At 53.9% G+C, this 25,635-nt stretch overlaps 1 protein-coding gene across 1 annotated transcript in view; it reads left to right on the forward strand.

The window, feature by feature from the left end:
* Window positions 1-12,706, forward strand: part of SPOCD1 (SPOC domain containing 1) — a 29,353-nt gene extending 16,647 nt beyond the window's left edge. Inside the window, exons 3-16 of the mRNA XM_027109325.1 lie at window positions 1,165-1,203; window positions 2,203-2,379; window positions 2,843-2,884; window positions 3,039-3,099; window positions 3,422-3,512; window positions 4,256-4,415; window positions 4,523-4,639; window positions 6,291-6,416; window positions 8,302-8,434; window positions 8,664-8,814; window positions 9,132-9,267; window positions 9,807-9,896; window positions 10,186-10,372; window positions 11,287-12,706. Of these exons, the coding sequence (XP_026965126.1) occupies window positions 1,165-1,203; window positions 2,203-2,379; window positions 2,843-2,884; window positions 3,039-3,099; window positions 3,422-3,512; window positions 4,256-4,415; window positions 4,523-4,639; window positions 6,291-6,416; window positions 8,302-8,434; window positions 8,664-8,814; window positions 9,132-9,267; window positions 9,807-9,896; window positions 10,186-10,372; window positions 11,287-11,954 (2,178 nt within the window). The 3' untranslated portion in view covers window positions 11,955-12,706. The remainder of the gene's footprint in view (window positions 1-1,164; window positions 1,204-2,202; window positions 2,380-2,842; window positions 2,885-3,038; window positions 3,100-3,421; window positions 3,513-4,255; window positions 4,416-4,522; window positions 4,640-6,290; window positions 6,417-8,301; window positions 8,435-8,663; window positions 8,815-9,131; window positions 9,268-9,806; window positions 9,897-10,185; window positions 10,373-11,286) is intronic.
* The last annotated feature ends 12,929 nt before the right edge of the window (window positions 12,707-25,635 follow it).

The following is a 25,635-nucleotide window of genomic DNA, read 5'->3' on the forward strand; positions in this document are numbered from 1 at the left end:
AGCCTTTGCTGGTCTGATTCTGCTGCCTATTGTTTGGGAGCCTCGTAACACTGGTATGTGGACCCCTGAGAACAGGGGCCAGTCAAAAGGTTTTAAACTGTGAGGGACTATTCTTAATCTCTTTCCTGTTTTCCTTCCCAGATGTCCCGTTTTCTCTCTGCCACCCCCTCCCCCCCATCTCAATTTACTTTTTTGAAAGGCTGATTCATTCCCATGGTTAAAAAAAAAAGTGAAAAGTCTCCCTCCCAACTCCCAGTCCCTTTCCTATTGGAAGCCTCTGATATCAAGTTCTTGTGGATACTTCCAGAGGTATTTCATGCAGATTCAAGCAAATACAATGAAAAAATCTTTCTCTTTTTAAAGCAAATGGTAGCACACTACACACATTGTTCTGAACTTGTCTTTTAATTTAAAAAGTATGTTTGTGCTTATAAAAGAGACACATGCTCATTCTGAGTAACATAAATACCCAAGTGTCTACAAGTAGAAAGTGAAAATCCCCCTGGAATTTCATTCCCCAGAGATAACTTCTATTATGCATCTATAAATATATATTTACATAAATGGGTTTATGCAACACATACTGCTCCATAACCTATTTCTTTCTTTTTCTCCAAACAATACAGCTTGACATCTTTCCATGAATCTTACCATATCTCTCAGTGCTCTCCACATAGCCCAGCAGTTAAATGCCTGGGCTTCGGAGTCAGACAGAACTAGGTTCTAATCCTAGCTCTGTCACTTAGTAGCTATGGGACTTTTCAGAGCCTCTCTGAGCCTCAGTTTCCTCATCTGTAAAATGGGGATGGAAATAGTACATAGTTCATAGTGTTGTTCTGAGACCTTAATAAGATCATGTATGACATGCTTCTTCCAGGGTCAGCTGCTTTATAAGCCCTTGATGAATGGTAGTTTTTTATTACTACTCACTCTTTTTAATGGCCACTTAGAATCCGTAGTATGATATGTAACCATTTATCAACCATTACCCTTTTGATGGACACTGGATTATACCCAATTTTTTTGTTGTTGTTATAAATGCCAACCCAGTGAACACTGAATGTACATCTTTCACCTTTGTGTGTATTTTCTTGTGAATTCCCTGCAGTGGGGTCACTGGGTCCTCTGAATTCTAATGTCTGTTTCTTCTTTCTCTCCGAGGAGGCAATGAAAATAGCCCATGGGGTGAAGCATGTGTATTACGTAGGTTTTTTTCCTTTTTATTACTGCTGTTTTTTGTCTCTCTCCTGAGGTGTGGTGGGGTGGGAGGGGTCCTCCCCAGAGACGATCCCAGCCCCCTGCCCCAGCCTGCCCTCCTCCGGAGCTTCCTAGTACTCCCCACTTCCTATGACGTGAATCTCAGACCTCTGTTTTCCCCCAAACCTTGGAACCTGACCATTCATGATCATTCATTCAAGGATTACTTTTTAGACCCATCTACTTTCAAAACAATTCCCTGTGGTTTGTAATAAATTAAAAGAATCAAAACACACTCAAATGGGTTAAAGTCTAAAGAAAGCAAGAAAAGGGGGAGGAGAGGGGGAAATCTTGTTACAACACCCCACCCCCCAATCCTGGAAAGGTACAACGTCTAGGCTTAAAGTTAATACTAAGCTTCCTGGAAGCCAATGCAAAAAGGGGAGCAGGAGAGATTCTATAGCTCATTAGAAGACCCAGAACCACTCTGCATCTTGAAATGGTCATGAAGGGCTTCCTCTCAGGGGCAATAGAGGGGTGATCAGCAGGCTTTCAGAGGGGGTGTTGGACGTGTTCGCCACGTGGCTGTTTCAGGGCAAAAGGCAAGTCAGTGACCCTGGAAAAGGGGCATGACAGAGCTTTGAGGAAGAGAAGGTGGGCTCAGAACAGGATATGGCTCCCTGGTAAGATGTATCTCTGGTCAGAAGGGTGAGAAGGGTCTCAGTACAGGGTCCAGGTAACTCTGAACATGGCTGGGAGTGAGAGGGGAAGCCGAGAGGATGGGAATGAAGACAGGCTTCTCTCCTGGGATGGAGGCCAGGCAGTCAGCAAACATTTATAGAGCCCTCCTCTGTGCCAGCCTTTTCTGGGCATTAGGAATACAATGGGGGCTAAGACATACATGCTCCCTGTCCTCATGGAGCTTACAGTTCAGCGGGGAAGAGCGAGGACAGTAAACAATTGCAGGTGAGGTTAGTGCTCTGAAGGGCTCTTCTCCCCTGGCAGGTTGGTTCTGGGGCAGTGATCCACCTCCTGGGGGCCATCGGCTACAGCCAGGCAGGGGGGCTCCTGCCTCCGAAGCTGGAGGTTCTGGAGGACATGATGGAGGTCAACTCAGCCTCACCTGTCCAGAGGCCCAGATTGAAGGAAAGGCCCATGGCCCGGGGCCCCACGGGGTGCCAGGTACAGAAGATGTTCTTTACACTGGCAGGTCTCTTCATCCTGTTGGGAGAGGCACATGCACACCTGATTCACAGAGATGGTGCTGCAGCCCAGAGAGACGCCGTGACTTGCACATGGTCACACAGAACGTAGAAGCCAGAGGCAGAGTTAGACCTCTGCTGGCTGGCCGCCCCCGGGCGGTGGTCTGTGCATTCCTTCTCCTGCACTGCAGAGTTCAGGAGCTTGACCGGAGCAGAGGAGGAAGGGAGGGGCTGGGCCTCCATGCATTCGGGGAGAGAGCAGTTGTTGACCTTTGTTCCTGGCCACCCCTCATGTCCTGCCATCCCAAGATCCTCTAGCCGCCTCCCTCAGGGGGGACAGCATGGGGCTCTGGTGGCCTCTCTGACCCCTCCCACCATCCGAGGAGTCATTCCTTTCTGCCCAGGGGCTCCACCTTCTTCTCCACATGCTCATTCTGTTGCAGGAGGGGGTTCCCGTTCAGGAGGCTGGTGCAGAGTGTCCGGGGGTGAGTGCTTCTGCCCTGGCCACACGGCATCCCTCCCTGGAGCACGGGTAGGGGGGATGTGGGACTGGGGAGGTGACTGGGGAAGCAGGGTCCCCCTGGGGCTGGGAGGCTGCACCCGGGGACAAGGCCTCGGGTCCTCACCCCTCCCCTACAGTGTGGCCCAGTGGAGGCTGAAGAGGAGGAGCCTGGGGAGCAGGCGCGGGGAGAGGACTCAGGTGAGGGGCCGTGGAGGGTGCCCCTCAGCAGCCATCTGTCTTCTAGGGACTGCTGAGCACGCAGGGGGCTCCCACCCAGCTCTGGGCCCCAGCCCCTGCTAAGACTCCTCTCCTCTCCCACCCGCAATCAGCCTGTAGTCCTTCCCCAGTGGGGTGGGGACTGCTGGCTGCCTGGACTTGGCTCCCAGACAGACATCCTAGACGCCCTGGGTCTCTGAGGGTGGGACCCTTGCCTTGCCTGCCTAAGCCCCTCAGCATTGAGTCACCCCCTCCCCTTGCCCCTGAGCATCCACTGGGCGCCAGAGACTCTGTTTCCCCACAGCTCAGCTTCAGCCCCGACAGGAGAAGCTACCCCTGGATATTGGGGTACGGGGCACTGTGGTCCGTGCCATGCGGGAGGCGCTGTGGAGTCGGTAAGGCCTTGTTCCTCGTTCCCTGACATCCAGGACATCCTGAAGGGCTGCCTTCACACACACCACCTCCCAGAGCTGTGCCGTGTTCTAAGGGCTTCTGTTTGTACGACTAACCCCATTTTATCCTGTGACGTCATTTGCCCACACGTTTGAACCTGGGTCTCTCTGGCTTCAGGGCTGTGCTTTCTCATTAAGCCGCTGCAGCTCTCAGTGTCTGCTCAGGTCCTCGTGGATGTCGCCCACAGCAAATGCTTTCAGACACAGTGAGACTCTCAGAGATCTGAGCACAGAACTGTCACTTTACTAATGGTGAGGCCAAGGCCCAGAGAGGACAGGGTTTTGCAGAGGTCACACAGCAAGTCAGTAGCCGATTCAGGGTTACATCCAGGGCCAGGGCTCCATCCCCTCCCCTGACCCATGCCTTGCCCTCCCCCCACCAGGCTTCCTCCCCTCCCTCCATACCCCGGTTTACTGGCCAGGGACAGAGCAGGGGCTGAGCAATCCGATCTTGCTTTTCTACTCATCGTGTGGCCTCAGGCAAGCCCCTTATCCTCTGTGAGCCTCAGTCACCCCATCTGTAGATGGAGAATGATGATACCTCTTCTTCACGGAGTTGGGGGGAGAATAAATGGGTGCATGTACGAAAATGTTCAGAATAGAAACCAGAGTTGGCCCAGACCCTGCTCTCCACCCATGTCTCCCTCTCGGGCTCGGTGCCCTGGCCCTGCCCTTGTGCCCCACAGCCTTCAGGAGCGCCCAGACCTGGCGCTGAGTGAGGAGGCCGTGGAGGGCATCGCTGCCAGCATCGAGGCAGCCCTCTTCGACCTGACACAAGCCACCGACGGCCGCTACAAGAACAAGTACCGCAGCCTGCTGTTCAACCTGCGGGACCCCAGGAACCCGGTGAGTGGGGCTCTGGGCTGGGCTGGGTCCCCCTCAGAGGTGGGAAGCCCTGGCAGGATGTTGGGTGGGGCTCTCCAAGCGGTGTGGTGCAGCCCCTGCCCCTGCAGGACCTGTTTCTCAAGGTGGTTCACGGAGACGTCAGCCCCCACGGCCTGGTGCGGATGAGCTCGGTCCAGCTGGCCCCCCAAGAGCTGGCCCGCTGGCGGGACCAGGAGGAAAAGAGGGTGAGCTGTTGGGTCGAGTCAGGACATGGAGAAGGGGTTTGGGGAGGGGGAGGCCCGAGGATGGAGCGGGAGAGACAGAGACAAAGAGTGAGGAGGAAGGTGATGAGACAGGGGAGCACAGGACAGACAGAAACAGAAATGAGGGAACGGAAAGATCGGGCAGACAGGGAGAGAGTCAGAGAGACTCTCCCCACCAAAAAAGAAGGGAAAAGGGGCAGAAATGAAGGGGATTGGAGATGGAGAGCTCAGTAGAGAGGTGACACCCCCGGGGGTGTTGTCTTCCACTTGCTTTTCTATGGAGCTGGGCTGGGGGGTGGGGGGACTGGGGATGTTGGCCCAGAGTCTGGAATCCAGGATTGTCATCCGCCATCCATGGGGCACAGACCCAGTGTGATGACCCTGCTCCAGTCCAGCCCCAGAAGTTCCAGAAAAGGCCGGAGTCTTCCTAGTGCCCCAGGCTGAGTGAGGAACCCCACAGCCTCCAGCAGTTCACAGATACACCCCCATACACCTAGGGGGAACTGCACAGGGGCAGGGGAGGTGTGGGCACTGAGCCAGCTTCAGGAGATGCTTGCATAATGTTTGTTGGTGCCCCAGTGAGAAAGGGACTGACCGAGGGAGCAGGGCCTATGGTATGGGCTAGGGCAATAAGGCCCTTATTCTGACAGACACTGGGCTGGTTAGAATTAATAACTGGAATCCGTTAGGAGCATCTGTCCACTCTGAGCTTCTGTCCGGGCACTGTGGGCGACCAGGACCAGCTGTGTAAATTGTGGAGCCAGTGCAGAATGAAAATGCGGGTGCTTTGTTCAACGATTAAGAATTTCAGGGACTTCCCAGTGGTTAAGACTCTGTGCTTCCACTGCAGGGGGCACTTGTTCGATTCCTGGTCGGGGAACTAAAATCTCGCATGCGGGCAGCGCGGCCAAGAAAAAAAAAAAAAAAGAATTTCAAGATGATGGCAGTATTTAGCATGGGGCCCTTCTAGGCACAGGGCCCTGGGCTACTGCTTGGAGCCCATGCCCGCAAAGCCAACCCTGCTGGGAGGACAGGGCTTCTGTCCTCCCGGGGTTGTTAGAAAGGAAGAGACAGGCTTTCAGGAATCGTTTCAGGTAGGATGACACTGATCAGCAATAAGAATCACAAGTAGCGTTTACTGTGAGCCAGGCTCCAGGCTAAACACTCAACATAAGCTGTTTAATATGATGCTCTTAATTTCATTTCTAGAGAACAGATCAACTAAGGCTTAGAGCAATGAAGGGCTTGCCCAGGGCCACACCATCTTGTGGGCCTTTATTAATGACAGGTGGTGCTCTAGCGCCTGTGCTCTTTCGACTACCCCACACTCTTCCCAGGGCAGAGGGTGGGTGGGATACAGTCGGGCAGATTTGACTCGTGCGAGAAGGCGAAGTTCAAGAAGGCTTCCTGGGGGAGGCCGGGTTTGAGTTGGAGGGTGAATGAGTGGAAAATGGAGAAGTAAGGTGGATGGTGGGGGGTCTCCAGGTGAGGGACTGGCAGAAGCAGAGACGTGGAGGAAGGGAAAGGGCTGGCATGGAAGGGGCCACAGTGGAGGGGCTTCAAGGGAGCACTTGGGCTCTTGGTGGCCAAAGTCCTCCAACCCTGGCTGAGCTGGGGCTGCTCCGCCCCTCAGAGCCTGGAGATCATTGCACAGCTGCAGAAGGAGCCGTGCAGCCTCCCGGCCTCCAAACTGACCCACAAGGGGGAAGTCGAGATCCTGCGGGACATGGACCAGACGCTGACCCTGGAGGACCTGGTGGTAAGTGGGAGCCTGACGTGGTGCCAGGCAGGGCCTGTGCCCTCGGATCCCACCCCTCATCTCACCAGCTGTGTGGCCTTGGGCAAGTCATATGACTACGCTGAGGCCCACGGTCTTCATCGTAGATAGGGGAATGACGGTGGCCGCACAGGGTCTGGGTGAGCACGGGGTGAGACAAACGCCGGCACCGGGCCTGTCCGCACCTTCGCAGCGCTGCTGCCCCTCCTTTTGGCCTAACCCCAAGGCACCTCGTGTGAGTAGTAGTGAGTCCTGTCTCCGCAGTTCCCCCCAACCTCAGGCATTCCGACCAGATCCCAGGTTGGGAAGCAGGAGGGACACGCTGTTTGAGGCAGCGACTTTTCGGATGTAAGGAGCAGAGACTTGCTCTATTCAGCAGAAGGACTTAGGGATGCGCCGGCAGGGCACCACCTGGAGTCCAGAGCAGCCTGTGCGGAGTGTCCTTTTCTTTGTGGGGGACCTGCCCCATCCTCCTGTCCATCCTGCTTCTTCCTCCCCCTTGGCCCCTCCTCCTTGCACATGGCTCAACAGGATGGCTCAGCAGCCCTCGAATCAGTGAACCCATCCCCTCAGCCTCCTGCAGCCAATCAGAGCGCCCCCTTGGCTCACTTCAGTCGCTCTCAGGAGAAGGCTGCTCCGGCTTTGGTTGGGCGTCCCGTGGGTCAGATGTTCACCCCGGTCTAATCAGCTGTGTGTCCGGGATGGGGGAGCGCAGGGTCCCTTGAGCCACGTTCGTTCGCTGGGGAAATGGCAGTGACCTTGACCGACAAAAATCCCTGCTGTCCCTCACCAGTATCCAGGCCAACAAGCAGACCTCCTGGCTGTGCGGAGAGGAGCCCTAAGAGGGCGTGGCTGCTCCCCAACCCAAACCAACCTGTATTCCCTGAGTAAATTGAATGTAAATATAGGGGGAGGAGCCAGAGAGAGAGGGAAGAGAGAGCGGGCGGCAGAGTAGGGGAGGGGAAGATAACACAGAATAGCAACATTTCCTCCGACTGAACACCTACTATGTGCCACTTTTACAAACAACGCCTCATTCAAACCTCACGATATAACCTACGAGATGGGTGATGCCTGTTTCCTGGGTGAGGCACCTGAAACCGTTTGCCCAAGGTCACTTAGTTGGCAGTGGGGGAGACTGGAATCCAGGCTCTCTGACTCCAAAGCCTGTGCCTTGTCACTGCTCTGGAGGTGGTTTTAAGGCAAGAGTGAGAGTTTCAAGATCTTTTCAAATCTTCCTGAAGCAATCAATGTTTGTTGTGTGTTTAAAGCTGTTTCTATTATGAGGAAGAAAGGGTGATTTGGCATTGGGCTTCAAGGTTCTTAAAAACGTTCATTCTCCCCAGTTCTGTCGTCTGCTTCTGAGAACTCGTCCTAAGGAGATAATTGAAAGTCTAGGAAAATACTTTCAGCATAAGGATGTCCTCAGTGTTATTTGTTACAGTGAAAGCCTGGGAACGACCTGATTGTCTAGCAGCAGAGGTGATGCGTACACTCCAGCCCACCCCATCAGTGCAATGTCTACAGGGACGGTATAACATGGCAGATACCTTTGCTGTGCTTCATGGACACATGAACCACAAAAGGACCCCCGAAACTCTGTGTATAGATAAACTATTATAAAGGAACACCCGGAGTATCAACGGTTGTTTCTAAGTGGTGGGACAAGGGGGGATTTTTTTTTTTAATTTTCAAATTTTCTATATTTTCTAAATTTTCTGTAACAAGTTCACGATACCTTTGTAATTAAAGAATATATTATTTAGAAAAATAAAACCACAGCCCTGAGGGCCCCCTACTCATGGAGGGCTGCTGACCTCCCCAGCCGCCTTCCCGGCCCACCCCTCTCTCCTCCTTTGCCTCCCAGGAACCCATGATGTCCATAGACTGCGGCCCACTGGCCCTGCCTGCCACGTCGAGGGGCACCACGGAGCAGCACGAGGACACCACAGAGCAGCACAAGCACCACTTCCTAGACCCCAGCTGCCGCATCTGCATGGGTGGGAGGGAGACACAGGAGGGGCACAGGGGTGGTGGGTAGGCTGGGGCTGAGTGTGGGGTTCAGCGGCAACAGGGATTCATGGCTTGGGGAGAAGGTGGTGGGGTGGGGGTACCTGTGTTCCAGGTCACCTCAAAAAGGACCTGGTTCAAACTCCGTTTCTAATGCCCTGGGCTGGCTTCAGCCTAGCTGCCGGCCCCCTTTTCAGCTCCTGCCTCTGCTCTTTGCAGACTGGAAGCCCTTGTATGAGCGGCCAGCCTCCTTCACAGCCACCAGGAGGATGGGGGATGATGCTTTCCAGAGAGCCCCAAGCCTGGTCCCTATGTCCTCTCCAGAGATGCCCCAAACCAAGGAGAAGCCTCCCACGGAGCCCAAGGACAGGTATGGGGCAGTGGGCAAGGAGGTGGGCAACTGGCAGGGTGGGTGGGGGAGGCCACCTGCTAGGGCAGCAGACACAGGCTGGGTTTTTCCATATGGCCTTAGGCAAATCCTGCCTCTTGTGTGGGCCTCAGTTTCCCCATCTGTGCAATGGAACTAATCATCCCTGCCTACTGGTCTCTACCACATGAGGCCATGTTTGGACCAGTGTTCCAGCACCCACAGTGGAGACACAGGACCTTCTCTGAAAACTAAGGAGCTGCTGGGGAAGCCCTGGTGACCTGTTCATCTGGCCCTGTTCTCTCTGTCCCTCCCTCTAGGCTCCAGATGCCTGCTGGGTCCACAAAAGCCCTGCCCAGCCAGCCGCCCTGGGAGGGGTCTCTGGACATGTTCTCCATTAAGCAGTTCCGGGTCAAGGCGCAGCTGGTCTCGGGGCACAGCTTTTGTCTCATCCGGGTACTCCTGCCCAGCTCGCCGGAGACTCCCTTGCACACTGACCAGCCCAGTCAGCTACACACACCCCCGTTCATTCATTCACCCACTCACTCCTTCTGAAACAAGTCTTTGGCTCCCTCTCTGTGCTTGGCCCTGTGCTAGGCTAAATGCAGCCCCACTCGTGCAGAGACACATGGGCAAAGGACTCCCTATAACCCAAGGCATAAAGCAGGAAGGACCCAGGAAAAGGGTCTGGTGCATCCTGGCCCAGAGTAGGGTTTTAGGAGTTATTGTTGAGTGAGTGAACGATCAGCCAAGTGTTGGATGAGGGTAGGGGGTTAGAGGAGGGCGTGAGGGGCTCCTGAGAAGTGGAGGAGATTGGCCAGGACAGGCTGTAGGCCTCCAGGGGTAGTTAGGGCTTTCCAGCAGCCACTGGGGCTCCTGATACACTGCCTGTCAATCCTCTTGGCCACAGGCTGTGGCTTCCGGGTAGCCAGTATTGAGTCTGCCTAAAGTGGGCGGGAAGCTGGGAGGCTGACTGGCCTCGTACCTGTCCCCAGGCCCTGCCCCAGGTGATCCGCTCTGCAGGCTGCATCCCCCCCAGTGCTGTCTGGGACTTTCTGGCCAGCATCTGCCCAGCCGAGGCCAAGGTAACCACCCACCCTTGGGCACCACCTCTCCTCCTAGCACCATATCCCCAGCCCTGAGCTCTCTTTCACTCCAGCTCTGGAGCAGAGGCCTGGTTTAAGATATCCGGGTCCAGTTCCCACTGTGACTGCAGACTCACTGTGTGAACCTGGGCAAGTCCCTCTGTTTCCACCTCTGGAAAATGGGGCCACCCTTCCTCACAGGGTTCTCAGAGGTTCAGATGAGACCAGGGGTGTTCACAGGAGCAGAGAATGACTGTTCCTAAACCTGCTCTTCTTCCTGCAACCTCAGGACATCTGCGTGGTCAGACTGTGCCCACAGGGCTCTCGGGACACCCAAAATTGCCACCTGCTTTATTCCTACCTCAACAACAAGCAGTGCCACGGCCTGGCAGCTGTGGAACAGGTGGGGGTGGTCCTGCTGCCCCTGCCTGCCTTCCAGCCCCTGCCCTCCAGGCTGCGCCCTCTTGGAGGCCCAGGTGAGTGCCCAATGCCCATCCCAGGCCCTGTCTCCCCTCACTTGGTGACCAGACAGACGTTGTAGACACAGTCACCCCTGTCTCCATGGAGGCAGACACATCTCAGAAGGGAACTTCTGAGATGGGCAAACGTGAGAACAAAAACAAGAAGAGCTCAGACTTGTATATTGTTTACTATGTGCCAGACACCATTCTGAAAGCTTCACTTATATTAATTCAGTTAGTCCTCAAAATAACCCCTTCAGGATGGTGCTGTTAATTTTTTCACTTCATAGATGAGGAAACTGAGGTAGGGAGAAAGCAAGTGTCCAGAGTCACAGCCAGTCAGTAGCAGAAACTGGCCTGCTAACCACCACACATACAGTCTCTCAAATCAGGCACCTTGATGAGAAACTCACCAGTCACATTTGACCCCAGCATAGCAGAAGAGGCAGGAACCACCAACTGGCTGAAATTAGGACCTACATAAAAGAGGAAGGAGAGATGTTTTCACCACAGCTATCCTGGGCCAAGCTTGGCTTTTGTGCCTGGATAGCCTCCAGGGTGTGGATCCAGGAAAGCATGGGAGGGGGCTGGAGGGGGTATCAAGGGGAAGACTGTACCTGTTGCTGAGTAGTGTTTGATCTTTCTGGGCTGCCTGTCCTGGGGACAGTGTGGTAGAATGAATCATACAGCCTTGAGATTAAACCATCCATGCCCCAGTCTCAGCCAGGTGAACCCTTTCACACACTGTGAGAGCAAATCTTACGCCCTCCTACTTAACTTTCCTAGCATCTCATGGGCCCCATCTCACTACTGGAAAGCTCTTCTTGGGGTCTAACCTCCAGACCTCTTGCCACAGCCAGAATGCAGCTTCTGGGGGCTGTGAGTTCTCTCCGTCCAAGCCTTTGGTCTCTTTCCTTCTCTTTCTCCAGGCCTGGAAGCCACTCACGCAAGCCTGTTGCTGGCTGTGCTGCTCCCCAAGGCAGGGCTTCTGGCCACAGCAGAGTTCAGCCCCTTGTGGGGGAAGGTTCGCAAAATGCTCTCCTTCAACAGAAAAGCAGAGATGAGATGCCACCAGCCAGAGGCCACAGGGCCAGACGTGGCCCTGAAGGGATCCCCTCCCCAGGTGGGTGCCCTGCAGCAGGGCCAGGGCAAAGGCAGCCTGGCTCCAAGGGGAATCTGTGCTTGGCAGAGGCCTGCCAGAGGCAGGGGGAGACTGTGGGGAGAGGCTGAGACCTGGCAGGGTCCTGGGCGAGGGCAACGGCGTCCAAACCCAGGCTGGCACCAGTCCTGGCATCCCTATTCAGCTTCACCAGCTGGCCATGACCAGCACCTCCACAGGGCTTCCTGTCCCCGCCAAGCCCTGCTTCAGCATCTCAAATCCCTGGTGGCCATGAGCCAGCAGTTCCAAGCCTCACTGAGGTCCCTAGGCCAGGAGCAACTTCCCCGACCTCCTGCCCAGCCTCCTGTAGCCGCTGGGATTCTTGGCCTCCTCTGCCAGTCCCCTGCAGCTCCAGAGCCCCCTGGTCCATCCCTTGACTCCTCTTTGGGGTCTACAGATGGAGTCGGCTCTGAGTGTCCCCTTCCTGAAGAGACCTGACCCTCATTACCCACCAAAAGAGGGGCTTTAATTCCCTAACCAGTGCTGAACCCTGAGGTGCTCCGGAAGGAGCAACAGGGGCAGAGGAAGGGGATGGTTAGCTGTTTGAATTTCCTGTTCTGCAGTTTGCTTGGTGTTAATTTTTGGTTTAATAAAGAATTTGGCAAAGTTGAGACTGCATCTGCTGGCTGGACAGGAGGGACCCTGGGCCTGGCCACGTGTGGGTTGACGTGGGTGTGTCTGGGAGTTTCTGTGCACAGATAGAGCTAAAGTGTTAGGGATGGAGGGGGTAGCTTTGTCTGCTGCTTGTCTGAGGTCCTTAACCATCACTGTGCGCCAGGGTTCAGCTGTTGCCATGGTGGACTCTGGAAGCATTTTGCAAGTATTTTGAACTGGGTGGAAGAAGTGATGGGAGAGAAGGCAGCACTAGGTTGGGGGGAGAGAGAAAAACGAGGCTTTTGAAGGGGCATAGACACTTAGAGATTGTTAGAGAGGAAAAGGAGAGCAAGTTGCAATGGATTTAAAAATTTTCAGTTACCAAGACTTTTTCCTTTGGAGAGTTGGGGGTTACCGCCGTAATCCCTACGCGTCTCTGTGTGTATCTGAGGGTCTCTGTGTGTGCGCATGCCTGTGACCATATGTCGGTGTGGGTCTCTGTTGAGGAAGTTGGGAGGTCCAAATAGGATGTCTCCTCTCTGTTCCTCTTGCCAGCTCCTGGGGACTGATACTGGAGAAAGCCAAGGGCCTTGGCCTGGTGGATGGGGGTGGACATTGAGGATGGGGTTGGAGGCTGGTGTTACAGGGCAGGATGGTGCTGCTTTGCCTGGGGCCTGGAGTGAGCTCTTAACAGCAGCTACAATTGGAAGGCATCTCCGTGTGTGTGTACCTCCGGAGAGCTGAGTCTAGGCATTGCCATGGGAACTTAACTGTCTCCTCACTACCTAATCCAGGGTCCAGAAGCAGGGCCTGGCTTGGAGGACAGAACTTGTGGCAGGACCCCACCGTTCACCCCTGCCCTGGCCTGAAGGGGTGTATCTCTTCCCACCCCTTCTCTGAAGTCTACCCATGTACCAGCCTCGCCCTGGGCTGGGAAAGATGGGGCAATAGTTGGGGGAGTCCCACTTCTCTGCCCCATGAGCTGTGCTGCTGCCCTACCCGCGGCCGACAGCAGAGGGGGCCCTAGGCCTTGGGATGGAGGTCGGGGCTGGCAGGACTGGAGGCCAAGCTGGAGGCGGGGCGAAGTGTGGGAATTTAGCCGTAGGGATTGGGCGCGTGTGTGTGTGTGGGGTGGGGTGCCGGGGGTGGGACAAGGAGGGGGGACTGGGCAGGTGAACCGCGGGTGGGGGGGAAGCTCCGAGGGCCTTGTGAGGGCCTCAGTGCTATATGCAAATTACCCAAATTACCCTGCAACCTGCGGCTTGACTCAAGTCGGCAGCAACTTGGGTCATTTTCTTAACACAGGGCAGTTGGGGGACGGCTGTGCGCCCTCTCCCTCCAAGCCCAGGACTTCCTCCCAGGGAGACGGGAGACCGTTTGGTCCCTTCCCGAGCACTCAGGGGAAAAAAAGCTCCGTACTCTGGGCTGGGACTTCCTTTCGGAGCGTCAGTTTTCCCCTTTGTAGATGGGAGTGATCGTGCGGCCCTCTGGCACCTCGCCCCGCAGAGAAGGCTATAGGTGAACCCCGAAATCCTCAGCCTGCTTCGAGGATGGGGGCTGGACAGCATGATCTCCACCCACCTTTTGGCGCTAGTCCGCAAGCCTCTTGCCTTTCTTTTGGCAGAGGAGGCCAGGAGCGCGGATTAGGCGAGCTGTTGCTAGGGGGCGTGACCGGAGGTTGCTGGGCTCGGGTTGCTAAGCAACGCTGGGCGGGGCTCACGTTGCTGGGCCGGAGTAGGCGTATCAGGGGACCCGAAGAGCCAGCTAAGCTTCCCTAGGTTTTAACGGAAGGCGGCCGTCGACGCTGGTCTCCCCGCGACTTTCTGCGGGCTTCACCTTCCCCTGGGCAGGACGCCGTCTCGGAGGGTCCTTCCGGTCATACCCTCCGAGACTCCGTTATCCTCTGGGCTCTGGAGCGAGGAACCCTGGGTCTTTGTGCACGTGTCTACGCGTTTGCTAGTGCGGTAGGGGGAGGGAGGGTCGCTTTTGGGTTTCCATAGCAACCGCTCCAGTGTCACCCCATTGCTCCCAAAGGTTTGAGCGGTTGCGTGTGTAAATTTACATATATCTGCATGTCATTAACATAGAGGCGGAGCCGGAACTTGTTTGGGCAACTATCCCTGGACAGTTCCGTTTGCTTCTCTCTCATCCCGCCTGATGGGCACGTGGGCCGCGCATGCGTGAGTGTTTTGCTTATTAATGTTCCCAGATTTGGGGTGGGCGGGTGAACTGTAATAGTGACCACCGGTTCCCAGGCCCCGCAGTCACCTCATAGAGCTGTTTGGATGAATCCACGTACCCTTGACCAAAGACCCCGTCCCACCGGGCAATGCCAGGCCTGGTTGGAATCCCAGTTATGCCCTTTCTTGTCTGTGTGGCCTTGGGCAAGTTTAGTTGTCCTCTCTACGGCTCAGTTTCCTTCTCTGTGGATAGGGATACTAATCCCTAACTCATCAAGTTATGAGAGGGTTCAATGGGATGCCACTTTTATATGCATTTCTTGCTGCTCTTGGCATACAGTATCCACTTAGTGGTAGCTCTCTGCCTCCCTCCATGGAGCCCAGCTCCTCTCAGGCCCCAGCCAAAGCAAACTGACTTCTTTGTAGCTCATGTCATGACAACTAAACACCCGGAAGAACTTCCAGATGTCAGGGCAGACTGGGTTCGAGGCACAGGATGAGGACTATTAGTTTGCCTGTTTGTCTTTCTTGGATGCTGGAGGCCAGGTTGGTGAGAAACACGGACACCACCCCACCATCACCACCACTACCACACACACCTTTACACCCTTGCATTTCTGTCTCAAAACGGCAGCAGCGTTTTGGAAACAGCGGCCAACTGTTTCCAGAAACCTTGCATTTCTGTCTCAAAACGGCAGCAGGGAGGTTGAGAGACTTAAGAACCAGAGCTAAGGTGATCGAGAAAGTACTCTCCAGGACTGAGATGTCTGGGATGGAGCAGGGTCCAGCAGGAGGCTAAGGTCAGAAACTTTGCTTGAAGAGCCATTTATCTGAGCCTTTACCAGAGAGAACTGGGGGACCCTGGGGCCACTCCTTTGCCCTTTCTGGTCCTCAGGGTCCCCATTGTGGACAACTGGGACTCCTCTGCTGTGATTTGGGGTGGAGGGCTCAGTATGGAGAACCCTCTCACTGCTGCAGCTCTGTAGCAGTGCCATGGAGGAAGTGAGTTTTCTGTTGGGGCAGAGGCTGCGAGGTACCCTACCCCTTGAGCGTGGCTGGGATGGAGCAGTAGATATCCTGGAAGTTCTTGTTCTTACTTGGACTCTAATTGTTCCAGATAGCCTCTTCAAAAGCTGGGAAGTCCTGCCTGGGTCTAACTTTACCTTCCTGCTCTGGCAGAAGCTCCTTCTCTCCCTCATTTTTGCTGGTGTCTCTGTAACCTTAACAGCCTTGACTGCTAGGGTCAGAGGGGAGGCAGAGCAGGTGTTAAAGGAGGAGAATCAGTTCCACTCTGTGTTGGTCTCTTAGTTCTCAGTTAGGTTCAGATAATTAAAATAAATGAGATTGGCTCCTATCCTGGGTAGAGGAAGGTTATTGGTGATGAAGAGGGAGTATAGAAGCTGGATTCCGATTGGTTGGTTGGCTTCCTGGAGGAGGTAGAATTACCTGGGGGTCATACCCTGCCGTTGTCACTCTGACACTATGCAGGACTACTGTCTGCCGGCGGATGGCAGTGAGCCACTTCCTTCCCTCGTAGCCACCTGTGCTCCACAGGTAAGGATTCTAGGGACAGGCTGAGAGCCTGGCAGTGCCCAGTTGGCCTGCTTGTGTCCCGCTCTGGGGGCCAATTAAGTCTCCATCTCTAGCCGCGCCGATTAACAGTTAATAAGGCAGCAAACACCTGCAGCTATGGAGGCGAATTAAGAGCAACAGTCGGCATAATACACAACCCGATAAGTGAGCAATTAACAACCGGAGAAAGATTAATAGAAGCAATTACATCCTACTCAGGGCTCTGTAAATATGACTGTCAATGGCTGACGGATTCAGTGCAGTGTCTCCTGGCCCCGCCCCAGGCTGCAGCCTCTGCAGGGAGGGAGTCAGGCCAGCCAGCCTGTGGATTCAGGACCACAGAGTCATATATACATGGGAAATGTGCATATACACAAACGTAGACGTACATAGACAGACATGGTCACAGAGATAGTCCACAAAGTGCAGTCACACAGATACACACATCCTGTACTGTCACCCACACTCACATTCGCACAACACAGAGCTACACATTGGTCATTCGGAAATACACACCGACATACACAGGAAAATACCCACAGTGTCATAAACAGACACTTCCCTGTTTTAGACAGAGCCACACAGACAACCAGACACACAGTGACACTCACATATACGATTTGGATATATGGACACACAGCTCCATACTCCTAGGGTCCCAGATGCATATGGCATCTGTCCTCCTTTGATGCCCACCTTGCAAAGGGTCGTGCATAGTGGGTGAGAGCTGCAGCTGGGCATTGGTTTGCAGCTGGAGTGCGGGTAGGAAGGGACAGAATATTTGTGAACATGTACGCAAGCATGTCTGTGTGCATGTAAGTCTAAGCATGTATGTCCTGGCAAGAGTATGTTTTACCGATGTATGGGCATGTTCCTGTGTGTAAGCACGCATGTGTCTATACATCTGAGTGCCTGTATTAGTGTCTGCGTGTCGTGATGTGTGCATGGGAACGGGTACGTGTGCTTGTGTGCAGCGTATCTGTGACTACACACGTGGGTTTCCAGTTCACGTGTGATGCTATGTCAGTGCCCAGGTCTGGGTAACTGTGTGACAGTACCTCAAAGTGGCTTTATGTGTGTCCTGTCTCTGTGCTGGGGCAGATGAGGGAATTCTCTATGGGATGCTTCTCCGGGGAACCTGCGACTTCTGCTGACCCCAGGGTCTACCTCCAGGGATCGAGGCTCAGAGACTGTCAAACATCCTCTAGGACTCCTTGGTTTTCCTCACAGGGACTTCCAGCCCCTCTAGTGGGACTCAGCACCATTGGGCCTCACCCAGGTAGGAGGAGAGAAATGAGAACAGTTTCTAAAGGAATGGACTTGGAGGTTAATTTTTCCTGGTTGAAAGCCACGTCAGGAGTTCACTGAGAATGCTCACCGTCCTCTCAAGGCCACAGCTCCAGTCCCCACCGGGCCCTTCTCACTCCAGCCTCCACCTTGGAGCTTCCCGTGGAAAACCCCCAGACCCAAGACTCATGCACTTAGCTCCCAGCCTGGGACATACGCCATCATACACAGAAACCCCAGACCACAAGGATACAGTCATGCAGACACACAAACATAGACAGTCATGAATATAAACACATAAAATTCTACTCACAGTCACACCCAGACCTATCTGCCCACGCACAGTCTCACCTCACACACAAAATCACTCACACGGGCTCCCACGCAGCGATGCCCACACACACCTGCACTCCCACGTGCCCACACTCCCATCCCTCTCTGAGATGAGCCTAGTGCCAAGCCCGAGGGCCCAGAGGGTCGTCCTGAGACAGGTCCCCCCACTTCCCCCAACACTAGTCTGGCCAGACGGCGGAGGCCTCCAGGCCCCAGGAGAATTCTCCCTCACTGCTAACCCGCCGGCTGACAGGCGGGCACATTGAGGCCTGGCTCTGCCAGAGGGGGGCATGGTGTAAATAAGGGGGTAATGAGGCTCACCAACATCCCCCATCCCCCGCCCGAGACCCAGATGCGGCCTGCCCCAGGGCCTCTCACTGTTGGGCAGGGAGGAGCTTCTGAGCAGAGACACACATTTACACGGAGCCACCCGCACAGACGCAGACCTCCACAGGACACAAAAGGACCCAGACACACGCAGTGCCTGGCGCTCCCCCTTTAGCAGCCCGTCAGTGGCACCTCCTCCCAAGGCATGAGCCACTCGCCAAAGCCAGGGCTGACCTTGCAGATCGCCTGGTGAGGCCCCTCACTCCCCCTCGGCCTCCCACCATATAATGAAAGCAGACAGGAAACAGATCTGAGGGCCCCCAAAGCCAAAACATCTGCCTGTCAGTCTCTCCTTTTGTCAGTCAGTCGAGCCTTCTGTTTGACTTTTATTCATTCAGTCTTTGTTTTTCACTTGTTCATTTGTTCACTCACTCATTCAACCAATAAGGACGTTAAACAAATCATTACTTTCAGGCTAATAACCTGGCTGCCCTCCTGGCCTCCTGGCCTCCTGGCCTGGGGATGCAATTGCTGGGAAGGGAGAAAAGGTGGGTCTGGGCTCTGAGGGAGAAGGGGAAAGAGTGGAAAGGGTATCCCCCACCCCCTACTTCTTCTTCAGTCTCTAAAAGTGAAAAAAAAAGGTGTTTCTTCTGCAGCTGGAAGGAAAAAAAGCCAAGTCCCAGGATAATAGATAATAATGGCCAACACTTACAGGCTCTTACTCTGTGCCAGGCACCGTTCTAAGTGCTTTACATGAATTAACTCAGTTCATCCTCATAACAACTCTATGAAGCAGTTACTATTATTAACCCCACTTAGGGGCACAGGGAGGTTAAGTAACTTGCCCAAGGTCAAACAGCTTGTCAGAGCCACCCCAACTGTTTGAAGAGCCTAGGGCAGAGTACAAAAGGAGGCCTCTAGCCCTCTACCCGGTTCCCTTCTCTCCCATCCCTGGGCTCCCTGTGGCTGCACGAGGGGCCTTGTGGGCATGCCTGTTGATGCCCCGACACTCGAGACCCTGCTTGCCACACTCCTGGCAAAGAGCCGCCCTTCTGCCACCCTGCAAGCTTGAGGAGAAAGGACGTGGGAGAGGCCACCAGGCCCTGGCGGCCAGTTTAGGGCTGTTTGGAGAGGGAATTCCAGGATCCTGGGTCGGAGTATAGTTTAGAAGGGGGCTGGAGCTCCAGGTGGGCACAGCCCTGTGGCACTGTGGACCTTCAAATTCTTCACCCCATGCAGAAGAGGGCCAAAGTGGGGTCCTCTAAAGTGGGGGGTCCAGGGCAAGGGTCTTGGTTGCCCAGGTCTGAAAATATTGGAGCTAGTAAATGGCAGATCCAGCATACGATCCCAGGCTCTCTGGTTAGAGGCAGCTCTTAACGGACTGATGGGGACTGAGGGGGGCAGGGGGCTGGTGGGATGGGCAGAGGTTGTTAAATTTTACTTCTCCATCCCCACTCCCAACCCTGCCCTGACCAAATTCAGGCCGTCCCCGCCATGGGAATGCTCTGTGCCCAGCTCCATCTGGGCGTCGGGGGCTCCCAAGGATGACTTGATTCTCAGTCTTGTTGCCCCTCCCATCCCATTCTCACTGACATCCCCACCCCTCCTGCAGCAGGGATTAGGGAAGGAGTGGAGGCTTCTGGGATTGAATGGGTACCAGTAACACCAACACATCCAGCTCCCTGCCTCTGTTTCCCTGGCCCCAGGATTCCTGCTGGTCTCCAGAGGCTTTTTCACATAATTACCCAGGCTAGGAATTTCAATCTCTGGTGCCAGCCAGGTCCTTGTTATGCAAATATAGGCAAATGAGATGCAAACGGAGCAGTCCCAGATTAACAGAGAAATCCCCAGCAGCTGGAGGAGTCGCCATGAAGTCAGCTCACTGGAGCTTCCCCGAGCTCCCCTCATCCAGTCTCTGTCCACCTGGATGTGTCTGGTCCCTCCCATCCTTGACGCCACTCTTTCACCCCCCTCAGGAGCTATCTGCTCAGACACAGAGAGGGTCTGGACAAGAGGGGACACCAGGGCCCAGGCCCCCCACGACCTTTCCATCTGAGGTCTCTGCCCTCTCCCCACTCTTAAGACATCCAGGCAGGGGTGGAGGTTGGGGGGGGTGAGTGGGGCTGAGAGAGAGGGAGAACTCTGTCTTGCCCCTGCAGAAGAGAGAATTCACACACACACACACACACACACACAGGCATGCAGAGTTGAGTGCGAGAGTCACCCTTAAGATGTACACACGTATGCACTATTCAGACACAGGTGTCACGCACACCACCACACAAATCTGGCCAAGCTCCCCACCCTTTCTTTCCCCAGCACACCAGAAATTAAGCCAGAGACATCAACAGGCTGTGGTAGGAGGGCAGGCTCTGTCCCCATTCCTGGGGCCTGCAGGTTAGATGCTAGTGCCGGTAGAAGGAGCCTGGGTCTGCATGAAGACAGAAGGAAGTAGAAGATCCTGCCCAGGGCACGTCCCTGGGAAGGAGGCTGGGTGTGTGTGGAAGTCTCAGCAGGAGCACTGCCCACCTGAACCCCCGGAGACAGGGTTGAGGCTGGTGTCTATACCATCAGGCGCTGCCTGGGGGAACCTGGCCCGCTGGCTGGTCCAACCAGCCCAGGCCCAACTTCTAAAAATAAGAGTCAAGAATCTAAGCTCCTGGTTGGTTCTGCAGGAGCCTGTTGCCTTGGCAACCCCTTCTCAGAGGCCTCCCTCCCGGCTGCCCCGTTTGGCTGCTGGTCTCTGTGCCAGTCCCCTCTGCTGGCCCCTCTGTCCCATCCTCCTGGGGAGGGAGGTGGGGTGGTAGGGCTGGGGGTGGAATAGCCTGGAGGCCCTTGGGGGCTCCAGCTGAGCACAGTGGCCTGAGCGTGAGCCCTGTCTGGGGCTGACCGTGTCGGAGGCTGTCTGACTGTGGATATGCGGCTGTGTGTGCGACAGGACCCGCATCTGACAGCCTACATCAGGCTGTGCCTCTGTGTATCTCTGCCTGTGCTGTCTGTGACTCTCAGAGTCCCTGTGGACGACTGTGCCCTCTCTCTGTGGATCCTGGTCCATGTGTGTGGCCGTGTGTATCTGAGTCATGAGGGAAGGCCTAGCCTTGGCCTTTCTGTGCCTGCCCCCGCCCACGGCCCCCCTCCATGCGGGCTTCCCCTTAACCCTGCCCACCCCCATGTTCTGGCGCAGCAGGCTGGGCACACACAGGGGTACAGGGGTGCCCGGCATGAGCCAGAGGTCAGGTGGCGACTGGGCCAAGGTCAGCTTCTTCCAGGGTCTGCAGCCGAATATTGACTAAGCCCCAAATCTGCCCCTTTGGGAGAATGGGGGAGAAAGCCCCTCCTGAAATCGTGCGATCTAATCTGAGTGCCTGCGTGTGCGCGCTACAGTCACGGTCAGAGGCAGAGCCTCCCCTCCCCCACCCTGCCTCCCCTCTCCAATTAATCACCGAGTCCTGTCAGATCTCCTCATGATCACTGCCCCAGCCTGCCCCTCCTCTCTTCCTCTCTGTCACCACCGCCCAGCCCAGGCCAGCCCCCTCTCTCACCCAGATGGTGCAACAGACTCTGAATGGCTCTCCCCAGTTCCTGGCCTCATCCTGTCTCCCATGCCCCATTCTGTGGCCACAGCAACGATCTTTCTAAAACACAACTTGGATCTTGTTATGTTACAGCCCCTGCAGAGGACCATTCACTTTATTCTCACAGCAAAGCGCTAGCTCCTCAACCCGGTCTAGGTCTCTGCTCACTGACTGGGTTTACCTGTTGCCCCTTCACTCAGCTACACAGCTACTAAGAGTTGCCAGAAGAGGTAAGGATCTCTCTTTCCTCTGTGCTTTTGCACATAATGTTTCCTAGCCTGGGACCAATCCTCCCTCCTTTTTATTTTTTCAAGAGGAAGACAAAATATATATTTCTTATTATAAATCACAATTTCACACAAACCAAAAGAGTTTATAAAAACACATGAAATAACCCCCACATCCCTTTTATACCTTCTTAAGTGGCAGTTTGACTGGCACAAAGAACTAACTACTTCACAGCATATAAAAATAAGAAGCGGGGCTTCCCTGGTGGCGCAGTGGTTGAGAGTCCACCTGCCGATGCAGGGGACACGGGTTCGTGCCCCGGTCTGGGAAGATCCCACATGCCGCGGAGCGGCTGGGCCCATGAGCCATGGCCGCTGAGCCTGCGCGTCTGGAGCCTGTGCTCCGCAATGGGAGAGGCCACAACAGTGAGAGGCCCGCGTACTGCAAAAAAAAAAAAAAAAAAGAAGCAAAGCTAGATATAGACTATACCTCATGACCAATGTTTGAGCATCCTATCTTTCTTAGAAATTACCCAGATATCCAAAATTATACTTACCATTTATACTAGCCAATCCTCCCTCCTTTGGATAAACTTTCACATTCTGAGACTCAGCATAGGCATCACCTCCAGCAGGAAGCCTTCCCTGACTGCCCAGGCTGGGTTAGGAGCCTCTGTGTTCGCATGACATCCTGGGCTGCCCCCTTCCTCCCCTGCACACACACTGCACATATTTCTAATGACTTTTCCCCAAAAATTTTGTAGAAGATTTAGAAGAAACAAAAAAGTATTAATTGAAACAAAAAAAATCACCGATAATCCTCTCTTCAGATTTAACTCTGTTTATTTCCTTCCAGACTTTCTTTAAATGAATTGATTGAATATTTTCGTTATAATATTTTCGTTATAAAATTAAGAATATCCTATATGTACAGTTTCTTTTCCTGCTTTGTTTCACTCATCATTACATAATGAGCTTTTCCCCAGGTTATTAAAAATTCTTCCAGAACATGACTTTTAACGTTTGTATAATATTCTTATATATGGATATATCATAAGTTATTTAACCAACCCTCTATTGCTAGACATTTATGGTGGTTGTGACTTTTCACGGTTATAAATAATGGCAATAAGCATCCTTATGCATGGTTCTTTTTCAACATCTTTGGTTACTTCTTGGATTGAGTTCCTAAAAGTAGATTAAGAGCGCCAAGGGGTCTGTCTGTTTTAAAAGCTCCTGACACCATAGCCCGATGGCCTTTACCCTTCCATCAATGGAGGCTGAGAGTGCCCCAGATTTCAGTTCTCATCAACACTGGTGCTATCTTTAAAAACAAGTATTCATTTCAATAGGTAAAACTACATCATATTGTTTTAATTTGCATGTCTTTGATTACTGGTGAGGATAAAGCTTTTGTATCTCCTCTTTTGTGTCATGCACAGATCACAGTGAGCTATAATTATATTTTTACATCCTGCCTCTCCCTCACCAACCTCAGCTCTTGAGGGCAGAGCCTGTTTGGGTCCAATTCTCTGTATCAGGAGCAGGGACAGAGGAGGTGTTCCCGGTGTACTGGATGGATTTCACTGAAGACTCTGTCTTCAGCCTGAACTTTGATGTTGGGAAGACCTGGAGTCAAGCTTTAGCTCGGAGGATTGAATTTGGGCAAATTACTCACCTCTCTGGGCCTCAGTTTCCACATATGATAAGTGGGTCTGAGTGAGGGTTAAACACGATGAAGAGTGTGAAGAGGCATATAAAGGGCTGTGAGGTATTGTCTGAGGTCTGCTCATGTTTATGTACACGGGGCCGAGGGAGGAAGGAATGTGTGGCAATGGCCAACTCCCCCTTCCCAGAGACAAGATGGTGCCCAGATGCCTCTTGGTCCAGAGGTGGGCAGGGAGCTCAGAGCACAGAGTCCAGGTAAGACGGGGAAGGCTCGTGGCAACCGTCAGGCCTGAGTTCAAGTTCAGCTGACTCAAGGACGTTTGTGTCCTTGTGTAAGTCCCAGAGGGGAATTGCTGGCTCTGTTCACATCTGGCAGGGTTTCTGTGTTGTGAGCTGTTACCCACACCATTGCCTGGTATGGTTTAATCACCATCACCAGAGAGGGAGAGCACCTCTGCCCTGGTGGCATAGCATCTCTTTCTGAGATCGGCCCTCTGCCACATGGAGTGTCTTAGAGACAAGCCCTCACTGGGGGCACCCTCACCCATTCTGGCTCAGGAAACGTTCCAAGACAGACACACACAATTTCTCTGAACATTACCAGCCTAATGATACTGTCATTTGAGGTCTGGAAATGAGGAGAAATCAGCTTTTTCTCAGTAATTAATGTGAATGATGGGCCTTGAGATGGAGTGGCAACCCCCCAAAGTGAGAACCAAGCTCTCAGAAAAGTCAGCCAGGTATCCCCCTGCCTCCAGGAAGGTCTGCGTATCCATCCCTGGCGTCTGTTTGGTCTCCCTTGGATGGGCCAAGGCCCCCCACCCCTTTCCCTTTGTCATTCCTTTAGGGATCACTTTAGTGGTTGAGCTCTGATGGTCAGGAAGTTCCTCCTTGAGTCTGCCCACAGTCCTTCCTGCTGCAATTCAGTTTACTGTGCCATTGCCCTCCTGAGAACTGCCTTTTTTGGGGGTGGGTATCCTTGGGTTAGTAGGGGCTGTCTTTATCTCATGTGTTGAAAGCAGAGGTGAAAACACCTGGGTAAGAGTGGACTGAAGTGAGGTACTCCAGGCTTTGTAAGGATGGAGGGATGGGGGCAGGGCTTGGCTCTAGCAGACAGAGGGCTAAAAGCCGACCCAGCTTTCCTTTCTAAGTGAAGTATCACCAGATTCATGAATATTTCTCTGGGGCCCGCCTCAGCTTCCCTACCACCCTCAGGGGAAAATGTTTTTCTCCCATCCCTTTGTCTTCTTCATTTGTTCACTTTTGGTGCTGAGGAAGGAGACACGGAGTAAATCAGCTCCAGGCCCTGCCCGTGAGCAGCTCTGAGTCCAGTGGGACAAGCAGACGCTGGTGCTAACAGCTCTGAAACAGAGTTTACGGTGTCACAGAAGGAGGTTACAAAGGGAGCCCAAAGGAGAGAAGAACTGATGCTTTCTGGAGGAATCTGGGAGGTAGAGGAAGGGTCCTGGAAAGATTCACTGAGAAGTCCAGGCAGAAGGAATGGCACGGTCAGAGCCTGAGAGGTGAGAGAGAGGCTGGTACGATCAGAAAATGGGGTCTAGATCCTGGGACATGGGGTGGAGGCAGGAAGAAAGGGAAAGCTGGGGGGTCTACAGGGGTCAGATGGTAAAGGGCAGTGAATGCTGAGGTAAGGAGTTTGAACTTTATCCCGAGAGCGCTGGGGAGCCAGTGGGGGTTTAAGCAAAGGAGGAATATGGTTGAATTTGTTCTTCACTTCACTTGGGGAAAATACTGTCAGAGGCTGAGGGACAAGACTAATAGCTACTGTCACATGTCTGTGGTCCTGAACAAAGGCAGTGGGTTCCAGAGATGTTAAGAGGGGAGATCAGATGGGACCCCACAGCAGCTGTGGGTGAGATGGTAGTTGCTGGTGGTCCAAGGTCAGGAAGCCAAGATGAGTCTCAGCACAGTCTCCTCCTCCTCCCCTGAGCCCCCAGTGGCTCCCTAGGCCTCCAGGAGAATGTTTCAGTCCCTTGGAATGGCATTCCCAGTCTGACCCTACCTACCTCTGTGGCCTCAGCTCCTCCCACCCACTGTGCCCTGGCCCGACTGGTTTCTCCATTAGTCATGAGCTCACATCACCCACTCCAGCATCCAAGCCTTCGCTCATGTTAATTAGTGTCCCCCCCACCCCCCGCCCCATGTCTCCCCTCCTCCCTGCCTCCCCAAACCCTCCCCACCTCCTCAGTGAAGGAGGCCCTGTCTGCCTCAGCTCCCCTCTGTCCCCACTGCCCACTTTCCCTCCTTTCCTCTATAACCGTCACTTAGCAAAGGCCTGGGCAGACCATGTCATCAGCACAAAGTTGTTCAAAGAAAGATCCTTAAAGGAGAACTG

Source organism: Aethalodelphis obliquidens, unplaced genomic scaffold (genome assembly GCF_003676395.1).
Source record: "Aethalodelphis obliquidens isolate GAN/ISIS:26980383/991018 unplaced genomic scaffold, ASM367639v1 scaffold9, whole genome shotgun sequence".
NCBI lineage: Eukaryota > Metazoa > Chordata > Mammalia > Artiodactyla > Delphinidae > Aethalodelphis > Aethalodelphis obliquidens.